The following is a 15505-nucleotide window of genomic DNA, read 5'->3' as shown; positions in this document are numbered from 1 at the left end:
AAAACATTTTTAAAAAAAGAAATGGGGATCTGGTTATTTTGCCCAGGCTGGTCTTGAACTCCTGGCTTCAAGCAATCCTCCTGCTTTGGCCTCCCGTAGTGCTGGCATTACAGGCATGATTACAGGGAGTACATGCCCAGCTGTAGTTTTAAGTCTTTCCAGTGCAATTCATAGAAATAATTTCTGGAGAGTAATGCTAGGGAGTAGTATAAGAACATCTTATCTTAGATATTTTATTAATCATTCTAAAAGTTTTTAAAGAAAACAGTTTTTGATTGGAGAAAATGTTCTCATTCATTTATTTCCCTTCCCCTCAAGGGACTTTATGTCTCTAATAGTGTTTGAAGTTTGTAAAGCATTTTCACATATAGTGCCTCATTTGATCTGTAAGTCAAGCCTGTCATTGAATAAGAGATCATGGAATGCTTAAAACCCAGCTCCCGTATCTCCTGGTTCACTATTTTTCGGTGCTTCTTGCTGCGTCCAGTGGTGACTTCTGAGATGCCCCTGCTTCACTTCAGGTCATAAAAACCATAAAGCATAACAGCACCACTTCCTCACAAGGCTGCAGAAATCCCCTTCTGTTGGCACGTCCAGGTTGTATAATGGTATCTTGCTTAGATGGAAGAGTACGAGTCTTTTATAGCTTGGCACTTCCCAACACTTTGAGAAATTGGATTCCTGAAGAACCTGTACCCTTTGTTTCCTTTTGAACTTTGAAAACACAATTGAACACAGGAAATTCTCCAACATGGTTGCGCCATGATTTCAACACAACAATACACAAATATGCACTGGCTTTTGGCCCAACAAGTTGGTGGTTGACTTCTTGGAAGAGGGTTAGTTTGTTAGGAGGAAGGTCTGGATGTAGATTTTGCTTGGAGGGTGAAAGAAACCAAGATAAGATATGCCTAAGAGTTGTGCTGTAGAAAAGTCTAGTTTTTTTCCCCCTGAGAAATCCAAATTACAAGTTTTAGTATTTGTCTACCTTTTTCCTACTAGGGATAAGCTTCAGCCTGAAGCCAGGTTTTATTGTTGAAAACCCCAGGTGGGAGCTGTGGTAGAAGGGTCCTCTTTGGAGTTTAATGGTGGTACATTCCACCGCTCCATCCCCAAGGGGCTGTAGTTCCAGTGAATTGTAATTTGAGATGGTACAAACATGAGCATATGTTATGTACACGCCAGGCGTGTTTGTGAGCTCAGGGCCTTCCAGGTGTTTTTTTCCTGGAGCTTTGTTTTTGTATCATATCCTGGTTTTGATAACATTCCTTCTCACGAAGCTCGATTAAAGTGAGGCGGTGCTATTGGCTGAGAAATCATCCTGGGTGCCCTTTCTTACAGATTCTTGCATCCCATGAGGGTAGAAAGGATTTTTAGCCCAAGGGCAGAATAGATCCTGTAGTACCCAGTCCCACAGTCTGTGGGAGTTTGTCCCTCTTTGCAGCTGACAGCATTTCAGAATTCCCTGTGGGACAATAACAAAATCCTTATTAGCCAATGGTGTCGTTAGAATAAAATCTCTCCACTGCGATGTCTTGGTCCCAGGCTATAATGTTACCCCTTAATTCCCTCTGCATCTTTACCACTTTTATTACAGCTGAACACACGCTCCTCATTAGTACCCTGGGTGATATGGGGAATCAGAGTGCTGAAAATTATGTGGAATAGGTACCAGATGTTTGTGTCAACTTGGTATGCATTGGTATTTGGAATGCTCGAGGATCACATTTATTAAATGTGAAAATTACTTACTGTGTCTTCTCCAAAACATTACCCCCCTCCGCCAGTATTTTTGTCCGTGTTGCATGAGGTGTGATATTAGTAATTTCTTTTGGCACAGATTAAATTTAAAGTGTGTGCCTCAAATGCATCTGTTCCCAAATGCTTTGTCTGCATTCTGTCAAGTTTTGGAGCTGGCCTACCGCCAGCAGGGATGTGGGGGTTCTGTAACTGAGATTGGAATGCTGTGTTGCAGCTAAAGGACATAATGAAAGGGTGAGTCCATTTGATTTTTTTCTTTAAGTGAAACTGGGAATTTAGACATTGATGTTATAGCGAGATCTTAGGAACGTTTCCCATGTGTCCAGATAAGCAAGCATTAGTGAAAAGGACGGAGGAGGGCATTTGGTAAAATGAGAAAGGAGTTTCATTAAGTTTATGAAGTCTTTTAAGTCAACCAAAGGTGATAAGTGTGAACCAAGCAGTTTATTTTATTTTAGTAGACATGAATGAATGTTTACATTTGGTCTATACTTCTGTTCACCCAGTACTGAGGAGAGGAACTGGAAGGTGCAAGGCAGAGGCAGGTGGCGCTCTGCCAGGGGAAGAGCCTGGAGCTGGAGTCTCAGAGACCCAGGTTCAGATCCCCCACTGCCCCTTCCTGCCGATGTGTTTCTTAGCCTCTCTTGAGCTCCAGTTTCCCATCACTCTAAAATGACAGCATTAACACTGTCTTCACAGTGGCATTGTGAGGATCAGAAACATGTACAAGATGTGTGGCCCCTAGTGGTGTGGTAACCATACATATGAAGAGTTAACCCCCAGCTTTTCACACAAGGCGGCGGCCCAGGGAGCTACCACGTGCTTCGCAGTGTGGCCTCAGGTGGCCCAGCTGCTGAGTAGCCGAGCAGTGAGGGCCTGCTTTGTGAAGGAGGCTGGTTTGGCAGTGGCCTTGGCAGTGTGGCCGTGGTCTGGGCCACCTAGGAAGTTTCTCACCGCAGAGTTGGTTTGAATTTGTGCTGTCTTCAGGTCAGTAAATGTTTTTGTCAGTAGAAGTAGCATCTTGTGGGTGAAGGGGGCTGTGCCTCTGTGCTGGTGGCCGAGGAGAGTGTACCAAACAGAAGAGCAGAGCCTGACTTCGGTTCAAACAAGACACAACACCCGGCAAGATTTTGAGGATATCAGATTTCTTGAGTAAGCCAGCAGAGGAGGATTAAATTCAGCTCACACTTTGAGTATGAGGAAAAGTTAGATTTCTTTGGGAGTTACCCTTAAGGAGTCCTGGACTCGGCACATACCAGATGCCCACAATGAACTGAAATATCCAGATTGGGAGGCACCAGTGAGGATTGTCTCTGGAGGTGAATCCATATGTACATTACTGCCAGGAAGCACTTTTCTGAAATACACATCCTACCTCTGTGTGGCTAACAACAGTTTACTTATAGTGGGTTACAGAGTTTCTGTGAGGCTTCGGATGAAGTATCTGCAACATGCCTTTTTCATGATAAAGTATGGTGTGAAGTGAGCAGACGTGTGTGCTTATGAGCATCGTTGCTTTCAGGCCTGTTCTTTCCTCATCGTCCACGCCCTGGTTGATCCTTACGTGGTAACAGCTTTCGCTGTGCTGATAAGGAGCATCATCAGAGCGTGTTGCTCACTCGGCTCTTGACTGCAGGGAAGAGATTGCGTAGGGAAGACGGGATGTGGGTTTTCAGCCGTGGCCACAGGAGACACTCCCAGCCTTTTGAGGCTGCCGGTGAGGTCCGACAGTAGCAGCTCCAGAGCTCACAGGTCACCACAAAAGTGAGCAGATGAGTCAGATGGGGTTTCGGAGCATGTTTTCCTGGTTTCCAAGCCTTTGTGGCCGGGAGGTGCTGTATCGGGCCCCATAGTGGTCAAGTGAGAATCTGAGCCACCGTGTTAACTCAGGCACGTGTGCTAGAGCCTGTGGGGTGGATCATGCTGTTCCCAGGTGGAAACCTTCCTGAATGGAGCTGGCCCTGGCATTGTGCGGACAGATTGCGGAAGGAACCACTGTGAGGCCAAGCGGGAAGGATGGGAGACAAGTTCATGAGCCGGCTGTGGCAGAGGGAAGGGGACAGGAAGGCTAGAGCCTGACCCAGAAGTGGCAGGATGAGGCTGGGGGTGTGGTGTGCCAACGGAGAGATGGAGGATTGTTCTGCCACCTGGAGAGAGGGGCTTGGCCAGAAGAGTGTTCGGGAAGAGAAGACAAAAACAGATTTGTGTTTCCTGCATTCTGTGACAGTTGAAGGTGGGGAAGCCCCAACTGGAACTTGATTCTTAGCAACCAGAAATGCCACCTCCCTCATTTCATGGTTGGTGTTTTTTTTCCTCCCCCTTTTAGTATAAGAATGAGGCTTTGGCTCTCAGGTAAAGAGTGAAAGCAGGAAGTCTGAGACAGACAGTCCCTTATTGTCATGAAGCCCATGCAGCATGCATCACCCCATGGCTCTTTCCCATTTCTCAGCGATAATTGAGTGCCTACTGTGTGCCAGATACTGTTCCGGGGTGAGGCAGGCAGCAGCACGCAGAATGGTTGGGTTCTGTTCTTTTGTCGTGTTTGCAGTCTTTGGGAGCGTGTAGATGTGAAACCAGTAATTGCACAAATAATTATGTACATCCAATCACAGGAGGTGCTGTGGAGAGAAACGGAGAGTACCACGAGAGTATGAAAAAATATAGATCTAACACAGCGAGGGAGGTTTGGGGAGCTTCCTTGAGAGATCAGTAGAATGAGCAGGAGTTTGTCATGCCATGGTGGCGGGAAGGAACAGACGCAGCGGGGAACGTGTTCCTGGAGGAAACCTTGCTATTCAGAGGCTCCTTTGGGACAAAGTTTGGCACTTCTGATGAAATAAAAGAAGGCAAGTACATTAATTAGGGTAGGTTAAGCTACAAATATCAGAAAACCCAAAATAACATTGGCTTAAATAAGAAAAAAGTTTACATTTGTTTCCTATTTTTAAAAAAGCAGTTCAGAGCTGATCCCGTGGCTCCATGTTCATCGAGTACCCAGGTGGCTTCTCAGTTGCTGTGCCCTCTTTAGCATGCTGCTTCTGTCTCATGGCCACAAAGGCTTGCTTTAGTGCTGCCCGTTACATCCATGTTCCAACCAGCAGTCAGAAGGAAATGGCAGAAGAACTGACCTTCACTTCATACAGGAAGCTGCCAGCTGCTAGCGAGATTGGGAAACGTGGCCTTCGTTCTGGGTGGCTGTGTGACCAGCTGGCACTTGGAGAAAGGAGAACGATGGCTATAGGGAGACAACGAGCACTTCTGTGCTTCATCAGAATGGCCAAAACACGGGGAGCAAGTGCCTGGGGAATGAGAGACGGGGCCATGGTAGGAAGCAGGGCCAGATCTTGGAGGGCCTTGTAAGTCATGTTGAGGTTTTGAGACTTCATCTGGACAGCAGAGATAGAGTGGTAAGTCTTTTAAAGCAGAGAGAAGCAGGATCAGACTTGAGTTTTTCAGATCAATTTGGCTGCTCTGTAGAAGACATTTTGGTGGAGGTAAGAATTAAGAGCATCTTGCAGTAATGAGGGAACGAGAGATGATGGTGCCCATGGAGATGGAGCGGGGGGTGGTCAGAGTTGAGTGGCCAAGGAGAGAATCCATTGGGTGAGGAGAGGGAAGGGGTGATGTTGGGGCACTTCCCCCAGGTTGGTGCCAGGTATACGTAGATGGAGGCTGGTGCCATTTACTTAGGGAGGGAATGAAGGAGGAACAACAGGCACGAGGGGTAAAGATCCTGAGTTCTGCATGTTGAGATTGGGTGTCCATGAGACAAAAGTAGATTGTGAAGGAGCTGTTGAATATTCAGGCCTGGAGCTTAGAAAAAGAAGTATAGGCCGGGTGTGGTGGCTTACGCCTGTAATCCCAGCACTTCAAGAGGCCAATGCAGGTGGATCACATGAGGTTAGGAGTTCGAGACCAGCCTGGCCAATATGATGAAACCCCATCTCTACTAAAAATACGAAAATTAGCTGGGTGTGGTGGCGGGTGCCTGTAATCCTAGCTACCTGGGAGGCTGAGGCACGAGAATCACTTGAACCTGGGGAGTGGTGGTTGCAGTGAGCTGAGATCGTGGCACTGCACTCCTGCCTGGACAACCAAGCGAGACTGTCTCAAAAAAAAAAAAAGAAAAAAAAAAAGGAAAAAATAAGTAAGTCTGAGATGGCCTGGAGTTGTTTCTGTAAAGAGATGGGAGTTGAACCCATGGATGTGTTTGAGAAAATCTATGGAAAAAGGATAGTGCACTCCAGGAAGGCCTGGCAGGCATTTTACCTGGAAGGTGGGGATGGAACAGCTGGCGGCAGAAGAGCATCTCTCCGAGATATTCAAAGGAAAACTTCATACAGTCACACTGCCTCTTTCCTTTCCTTTCTTGGCCAGAGAGGCTTTCTTTTTCCCCAAAGGAAACCCTCTCTCCTGACTCCTACACTGCGTCTGTTCTCTTAGGAGACGACTATTCTACACCATACTTAGAGTTTAACCTATATCCTCTAGCCTGGACATTTTCACAGGGACTTTTTGTCCCCTCCCTTAAGTCTTAATTTTTTTCACTTTTACATTCTGTATCCTTTGCATACTTATCCAGTTATGTTTTTCAGGATAAAATCCTAGCGGGAGGTTGCTGGGTCAAAGGATATGTACCTTTTGTGGGGCCTTGGATACCACTGAAATATTATACCAATTTGCTCTCTCAGCAGCAGTATGATGCTGGCATACTTTTTGAGGAACCTTTCTTAAGGCATTTCTGGGCTTAATTTTTTTTATAAGCATTGCCCCTCTCTCCCAACTTTTCTTTAATGAAAAATTTCAACATGTGTAGATGTTGAAACCATTGTACAGGGAACATTTAGATTCCACAATTAGCATTTTGCAATAGAAGCTTTATCAAATATCTCTCCATCGTATTTTTTGGGAGGTATTTCAAAGTAAATTACAAAACGGTAGATCTCACCCCTAAATCTATGACCACTTTTTTATTTTCACAGAAAGTGTTGGCACAGCCCAGGCCTTGGGCTGGATGTTCACTGTACAATGGGTGGTCACCCCTTCCCTCTCCTCACCTAGTAGATTCTCTTCTGGCCACTCAACTCTGTCCCCTTCTCTCCATCTCCACGGACACCATTATCTCTCTTGCCCTGATCACTGCAAGGCCGGGCACTTCAGGACCCTGCCTCCTGAGAGAGAGAGCCAAGGAGGGCCAAGTCTGAGGCTTTGGGTGACTGGGGAAACCTTGAAACAGTTACTTAAGCACATTGAGCTTACTTTGCTTTCTTTAAAATGGGGTTAGTGCTGCTTCCTTGCGATGTGTCAGAAGGATGTGCAGCACCTAGCATTGCATAGTGGGTACTTAATAAATGGGAACAGTCTCTCTCTTTCTCTCTCTCTCTATATATTTTTTTGATATAGAGTTTAGCTCTTGTCACCCAGGCTGGAGTGCAATGGCGCAATCTTGGCTCACTGCAACCTCCACCTCCCGGGTTCAAGCGATTCTCCTGCCTCAGCCTCCTGAGTAGCTAGGATTATAGGCACACGCCACCAAGCCCAGCTAATTTTTGTATTTTTAGTAGACACAGGATTTACCATGTTGGCTAGGCTGGTCTTGAACTCCTGACCTTAGGTGATCCACCCGCTTTGGCCTCCCAAAGTGCTGGGGTTACTGACATGAGCCACCGCACGGGGCTGAGCAGTATCTCTTATTACGTTGTATGCTGAACTGTTAAAGATACCATTTCTTATATACCCCTTGGGATTGTGGTAGATAATTCCTGATTTTTTTTTTCTTTTTGTCTTTTTTTGGTGTAAGGATAGTTTGAGCATATGTTGTAGCTTTTTTTCTTTTTCAATCTTGGAGGGAAAAAAATTCTATGAGGAACTTCGAAAACCAGCTACTACTCTATTGTGTCAGATGGTCAGGAACACACTATTGAGTGTATTTAAACATCGAGCCAAGTAGGTCTCTGAGTTTTTATTTTTATTTTCTGAGACAGGGTCTCCCTCTGTCACCCAGGCTGGAGTACAGTAGTGTGATCACGGCTTGGCTCACTGCAGCCTGGACTTCCGTGGGCTTAGGTGATTCTCCCACCTTAGCATCCTGAGTAGCTGGGGCTACATGTGTGCACCACCACAACTGCTAATGTCTGTGTCTATATCTATATCTGCCTATTTGTATATATATGCGTGTGTGTGTGTATATATATGTGTGTGTGTATATATATATATATATATATATATATATATTTTTTTTTTTTTTGTAGAGACGGGGTTTCATCATATTGCCCAGTTTGGTTTTGAACTCCTGGGCTCAAGGGATACGCCTGCCTTGGCCTTCCTAATTGTTGGTGTTACAGGCGTGAGCCATTGCGCCTGGCCTCCTGTGGGTCTCTGTAAAGAGTTGCTGTCCTGGCATTTGATCAGGGTGTGCCCCATGCATTGCTTTCTCTTTTCTTTGACCTTGGACTGACTCATATAACCCAGAGCTAGAGCTCCAGCCCTTAAAGAGAGTGTTTGCTCTGTTCTGGACTCTGGCAAAACAGAGACTGTAGACTCTAAGGCCAGAAGCGCGCATACTCAGCACTGAAGGCTTCCCAGCACCGATTCCCTCTCTCTTTGGGAATACCTTATTATTTGATTTGTTTCCATTGAGTTTTCGTCCCTGCCCCAGTGTGGAGGTAAGCAGTGTGGTGATTTAAGGAGATCTCAATGGGTGATGGTGGCATCATGAGGAGGAGGGCAGATCAAATAGATTGCAGGTCTTTTTGCAGATGTGTTTTCAGCCTGTTCAGAGCTTTGCACACATACGAGAATGGAACTGAAAGGCATTTTATTTGTGCTTAATTTGTGATAATTGTAAATTCGTGGCAGGAGGCTCTGCAACCAGTTCAGAAGGGTTTCCCAGTGTGGGTAGCTGTAGCCAGTGAGTGTCCCCAGAATTGAGTAGGAATAGGATAATTTCTTGAAACTCTGGGTGTGAAGTGTACCAGACATCCCACTGCAGCTGGGAAAGCCAGAGAGGCCAGGAGGGCAGGATGAGGGCAGCAGGGGGAGTGCCTGCCCATACGGTTTCCCTGCACCCCGCCAGGGGTTCCAGGGAATATACAGTCAGTACCTCCTGTTACTGCTCTCGGAACATCTTCCTTCACCACCTTATGCTTTCTCAGAAAGCAGCTGGCCACAGTCCAGCTGTACAGAGAGTGGCAGTGACTATTTGAGAAGGCACATACTTCATTTCAGACCAGATAGCTATTATCAGCCTAGATAATTTCTGTGAGTCCTGAAATAGACTTGGCCCACCAGGCAGGGTGTCTGCTTCTGGGTGCAGACTGGCTGGTTCTGAACTATGTTTGCAACCCTGGAGAGTACCTTTATTATTTAGAAGTCAGGAAGAACAAACTGGAGTACATTCAGGCCTTTCACCTGGGTTCCATCTGGGAGGTTGTGGTGTAGTGGGCATTGTATGTTTCAGCCCAGTTTCTTGGGTGATTGAATGGAGACAATAGCACCAAGCTCACAGAAGTGTGTGAGGAGTAAGCATCTAGTTCCTTCTTCCCCTGGGTGTGTGTCTATCAATCCAGCCAATGTGAAAGGAGGCTGCAGTGATTTCAGGGCTGTAGCAGCCTGTTTCCCATATTCCCTACAGCCAAATCCAAGTCCCTGGAATGGTGCACTACTCACTGATCTGAGAAGGGGCATTGTTTTCAGAGCTCAATGATTCATTTATTCATTTAACAAACATTTTCTGAGCATCTCATATATGCCAGGCACTGCAGATGAATGCTGAGGATACAAAGATGAGCATGCACAGCCCTCAGAGAGGTCACATTTGACCAGTACAGATGGATGTGTACCCCAGTGGCTATCATGTAAATGCAGTAGTGGAGACAGGCAGATAAATTGCGGGAGGGCAGAGAAAGAGAGCCTTCCTCAGCTTGGGGCGTTTGTTGTGGGAGCAGAGTGAGAGTGGAAGAGGAATTTGGGTAAAGGAAGCAGGCTTGAATGAGGACATGGAGCTGGGAAACATCCTGGTGTGTCTGGAGACCTTTAAGTAAGTTGATGTGGACTGGGGAGGGGTGAGACATAGGAAGGGGCTAGATCAAGAAATGCCTCCTGTGCTCTGTGATGGAGCTTAGGCTTTATTCAGTAGGGAAGCTGTTCTGAAGGGACAGGAACTGCCCACAGAGATGCCAGCAGCAGGCATTTGCTTTGGGAACACCCGTAACATTGAGTGCCTCTAGGTTAGGTGGACAGTGCCTGTGTGGAAGGTGGCATGCAGAGCTTGAGTCCTCAGACTCTGTTCAGGAAGGTTTGTAATTGTCTAGGGTCGGTAAAGAAGTAGAGATGGAGAGGAGTGAATGGATTTAGGATTTAAGGCTTGATTGATTAGAGGAAGAGGGAATGAAGAAGCAGGAACCAAATATGACCAGGGTTCTACTTTTTCTATCTGAGGCTCTGCTCAGATTCTACTTCTTTTGGGAGGATTTTTCTGACCTCTGGCCCAAATTTTGCTGTACAGCTCTGGCCCTGATTGCCTCTACATGTTACATCTTGCTCTGTATTGTTCTTAAGTTTGTTTTGCTTTCCCTAATAAAGGGAAGCTCTGAAAAGATAGGATCTGTATCTTTACTTTTGTTAAGTGCAATTTTAATATTATTTATGTATAGTATTTTTGGGACTTTAAGCAATTTATTTTATTTATCTCTGATTTTCTACCAAGAGGGAAGAAGGAATTGCACACAAATGTTAAATGGAAAGTGTCCTCTACCCAGAGGAATGCATTCATGACTTGTGAGTCCCAAAGGGAATTTAAAAAATCAAATACACACCAAATTATCCAAAAGAAATGTAAGAGATTGGGATTTTAGAAGATCGGCTAGCTTTTTGGCCACTTAGTCTTGGAGCAGTTTACCTGGAAAGGCATCTCTGGTGGGTTGGCAGTGGCTTGATCACCCTTGCCCGTTTGAGGCAGAATTAATTGCTGTTTCTGAGTGGCTTGTGTTTGTGATTCCCTTGGCAGGTCCAGAGCCTGGTGCACTGTGTGAATTGTCACCTGTCAGTGCCTCCCATCCTGTCCAGGCCTTGATGGAGAGCTTCACCGTTTTGTCAGGCTGTGCCAGCAGAGGCACGACTGGGCTGCCGCAGGAGGTGCATGTCCTGAATCTCCGCACCGCGGACCAGGGGCCTGGCCAACTGCAGAGAGAGGTAGGTGCAGGTGTCAGCTGTCAGCCCACTGCCACCGAGTCTGCAGAGACGATTTTCTGGACAGAAGTCCTTTTCTCTTCTGGGATTCAACGAAGAAGCTCGTGTATAAAAAGAGAGCAGATTTAAAATGCCAACTGCTCTCTGGATTGGGCAACTTTAGGATTTCTCTGTCTAGAGATTGGTTGGCTCTCCCCCTTTCCTGGCCCTCCATATTGGAAAAAAACGTTCATAAGAATTTCAACTTTTAGGCCAGGCATGGTGGTGGTGCACACCTGTAATCCCAGCACTTTGAGAGGCCAAGGTGGGAAGATCACATGAGCTCAGGAGTTCAAGACCAGCCTGGGAAACATAGCAAGACCTTATCTCTACTAAAAAGAAAATTAAAAAGAAAATTAGCAGGGTGTGGTGGTGAGCACCTGTAGTCCCAGCTACTTGGGAGGCTGAGGCAAGAGGATTGCTTGAGCCTGGGAGATCGAGGCTGGAGTGAGCCATGATTGCCACTGCACTCCAGCCTGGGAGATAGAGCGGGATCTTGTTTCAAAAAATAATAATAATTTCATCTTTTAAACATGATTGTGAGAAGCCAAATAAGGTACGATTTCTCTGTTGTTGTGGAATGTCTTTCCCATTTCCTCCTGTGTCCTCTCTTTCTTCTTTCTTTACTTTGTCATATGAGCTTATTGCTTCTGCAGGATGAATGAGGGGAAATGGGAACACTCTGGAATAAAGATGGCAGCACTTTGTACTTGCCTGAAAATCCCTGAGCATAGCTCCTTATCACTATCTAGGCAGCTTCCCAAAGGTGGCGGTGACATTAGCGGAGATGGTGATGATAAACATATATGCTCATAGTTACTCAGCATTTACTCTGCCCAGCACTGTTCGAAGCACTCATACGCTAACTCCATGAATCCTACAATTATGCTCATTTTACAGGTGACAAAACAGGTGCAGAAAACTTATTTGCGCAAGGTCATCATCTTCAGAGAGAAATGGCCTCCTCTTTCCTGTGGCTCAAAAGTGGCCTAGATTGTGGGTGAATGGTCATCATTTAAGAGGACAGATTTCCCAACAAGATAACACAGAGTGCTTTCCTTCTGTTTTTAAGCTTCTGTGTGTCAGAAATGTTATCACTCAGGTATTCTCTCTCCAGGGAGAAAGAAACCACAAAAAAATCCGATCATAGTGAAGTATAGGAAAAGTAATGCAGAATGGAATTTATCTTTGAGCTTCCTTCTGGTCAAGCAAGTTAATTTCCAGAGCCACTTGTTTATGTGCCTCAGTCACCCCATCTTTTTGGGGTGGTAGGAAGAGGAGAAGCACGAGATGTTAAGAAGGAAAAGCAAGCTGATTTTAATCTCATGAAAGTGTGCAGAGTTGGCTCATTTCAAAGACAGATCATCTAACCTTTCCAGCAGCATTGGAAATTATTGTTAATACTCTTGGTTGCTTGCCATTGTTGCTGCAACTCATATTTCAGGTCAGATTTCTTTATCCCAGTAATGTGTCTTTAATTCTGAACTGATGGGGGAGAGTTTGTGGTGAGAGGGAAAGGAGGAGAGGAGGAAATGCAGCTCCTATGAAGCATTGCTGACTCCAGCAATTCTTTAGCAGCGATAATTACTCATTTTATATATGCTTCTCTCAGAGGAACTCAGAGGGAAAAGAAAGTGCAAGCTGTTATAGAAGTAGCAACAGCAGAAAATTCTTGATGTTAAATTGTGCAGTACTGTTGTTGACTCTGAAAACAAATTCGAATAAGACTACTGAAACAAAAGAAAAATACCTCAAGGAGTGACAGCAGAGCCCTCCTGCACCTGGTTACTATGTTATTCAAAATGGGATTCGTTTTAGGACCTGGCAGTACTGAGGATACATACATTAGCTGGCCTCAGGGACATAGTGTGTTCAGTGAGGAAGAAAAGAAAGAGGGCCTACAAAGGGTAGTCTCAAACTTGTTTAAAAACCTGAACATTATTCTCCTTCAATATTTGTATAGTGTCTGTATGATTTGAGGCCAGTGATTTGAAGATGTTTTTGAGAGTAGACAACAGAGAGACCTTTAAGAATTAGATGGTTGTAGTTCGATACTGTTTGAACACAAGATCTTGGGATAACCGATTTTTGGAGATTCCTTCTGGCTCTGCCTTGCTCACATATGGCAGACCTCAGAGTAGTTTGCATATACAAAGTGAGCGTAGAGAATGTCATCAGAATGAGGGTCAGTATGACGAAAGAATGAAAGACTGTGGATGGTAAGATGGGTTTGGATAAGGATTAAATATCGCTCACTCTCTCGACATATGACTGTGGAGAACATTACCACAGCTGTGCAAACAGTTTTTAAAAATCATTTGAACCACATGACCCAGCAATTCCACTCTTAGGTATATACCCGAGAGAAATGAAAACACATGTCTACACGAAGACTTGTCTGTGACTGTTCGTGGCAGCATTAGTCCCAAAGTGGAAAAACCCAAATGTTCATTTTCTGATGAATGGGTAAATAAAATGTGGTATATCCATACAATGGAATGTTATTGAGCAATAAAAAGGATGGCATACTGATATGTGCTACAGCGTGGATGAACCTTGAAAATCCGCTAAATGAAAGAAGACAGACATAAAGACCACATATCATATGATTCCTTGTATGTGAAATGTTCAGAATACAGAAATTTATAGAGACAAAGTAAATTAGTCATTGCTTAGGGCTAGAGGGGAAAGAAGGAAATGGAGGTTGACTGCTAATGGGTACAGGTTTTTTTAAAATAGTGGAGGCTGGGCAAGGTGGCTCACGCCTGTAATCCCAGCACTTTGGGAGGCCAAGGCAGGTGGATCACCTGAGGTCAGGAGTTTGAGACTAGCCTAACCAACATGGTGAAACCCCTTCTCTACTAAAAATGCAAAAATTAGCTGGCATGGTGGTGAGTGCCTGTAGTCCTAGCTACTTGGGAGTCTGAGGCAGGAATATGACTTGAACCCAGGAGGTGGAGGTTGCAGTGAGCCAAGATTGTGCTGCTGCACTCCAGCCTGGGCAACAAAGCAAGATTCCATCTCAAAAAAAAAAGAACAGAAGTGGAGAAGATGACAAAAATGTTCTAAAATTTTAATGGTTGCACAACTCTGTGAATATACTAAAAACTGTTGAATTGTAATTTAAGTGGGTGAATTTTATGGTATGGGAATTGTATCTCAATAAAACTATTTAAGAAAACCATTTGACCTGCTGACATGCTAATTAGTCTATAAAGTTTACCTTGGCTCAATTCACTTTATCAAGATTGCTTACTCCTTCAACTTAAACTCACCTAATGCTTTTTGTTATTTTCATTGGATAACTTGGTTTTTGTAGATATGCCATGATATAGTCTATGCTAAAAATAACAGCTGATCTGTTTTGAGGCTAATAGTAGGAGGGCAGAGGCAGCCTTTGTGAAGTCTCTATCAATTTTTTTTTTTTTTTTTTTTTTCTGAGACAGAGTCTCGCTGTGTCACCCAGGCTGGAGTGCAGTTGTGTGATTTCGGCTCACTGCAACCTCTACCTCCTGGGTTCAAGCAATTCTCATGCCTTAGCCACCTGAGTAGCTGGGATTACAGGCATGTGCCACCGTGCCTGGCTAATTTTTTATATTTTTAGTAGAGATTAAGTTTCATCGTGTTGGCCAGTCTGCTCTCAAACTCCTCAAGTGATCTGTCCGCCTCAGCCTCCCAAAGTGCTGGGATTACAGGTGTGAGCCGCCACGCCTGGCCTCTACCAAATATTAAAGGCAAATGTTTTTCAAAATGAAATGGTAAGTGCTGTTACTTACAAATTAGCAAAACAATGACCGTGCTGGCTCCAAGCCGTAATTGACTATGACTCTGAAGACTGCTGTAGTTGGTTTTCATGATGTCATCCTTAAATGTGAGGGAATTACTAAATCAGCCCCGTTTCCCTTGGCTTGTTACTGGTTCCGGATCAGTAGCAAGATCTATTATAAATCACCCCATCTCTCATATTTTACTGTTAATAAATTCCTACCTCCCAGGTTCTTCAGCTGGGGAGAGATTTTTAATTTTCCTGTGTAGAGGAAGGGACAGAGCCTACACCTGAGAGTGGTGACTGCAGCAGGTTGACAAGATTCAGGGAGACAGTTAACGTTTAAGTTGGATGAACAGCTTTATAGGCCAGCAGATAATTTGTATCAGAAACACACTTGTTACAACAGTACATAAAAAGCCCTCAGTACCAAAGCACTGTTTTGTCATTGGCCTCCCTGCTGGGTTCTCCTCGGGTCAGAGTAGACCTATTGTATTTTTCATCTGAGAACACACCTCTCATTTGTAATCATTGGTTTCGGAAACAACAGCCTTGGAAGCGAACAGGAAACTGGAAAACGACTTTCTGGCAACAGAGGACAGCAGAAGAGCATAAACAATGCTGAGAGATCAGATTTATCTTTTAGAGCAAGTGAGGACCGGTGTCATGGTTTCCATCCCCATGAAAACCAGCTCCTAGTACCCTCTGACTTTGAGGTAAAATGCAGCCTCCCCCTTCTGTCAGAATTCC

General features: G+C 44.8%; 1 protein-coding gene across 2 annotated transcripts in view; it reads left to right on the top strand.

Moving 5' to 3' along the window:
• Window positions 1–15505, top strand: part of TGFBR3 (transforming growth factor beta receptor 3) — a 207236-nt gene that overhangs the window by 78927 nt on the left and 112804 nt on the right. For both annotated transcript variants that reach the window (XM_050777229.1, XM_050777302.1), the window contains exon 3: window positions 10769–10953. In XM_050777229.1, the coding sequence (XP_050633186.1) occupies window positions 10769–10953 (185 nt within the window). The remainder of the gene's footprint in view (window positions 1–10768; window positions 10954–15505) is intronic.

The sequence above is a fragment of the Macaca thibetana genome, chromosome 1, assembly GCF_024542745.1.
Source record: "Macaca thibetana thibetana isolate TM-01 chromosome 1, ASM2454274v1, whole genome shotgun sequence".
NCBI lineage: Eukaryota > Metazoa > Chordata > Mammalia > Primates > Cercopithecidae > Macaca > Macaca thibetana.
This window is presented reverse-complemented; position numbering and strand designations above follow the sequence as displayed.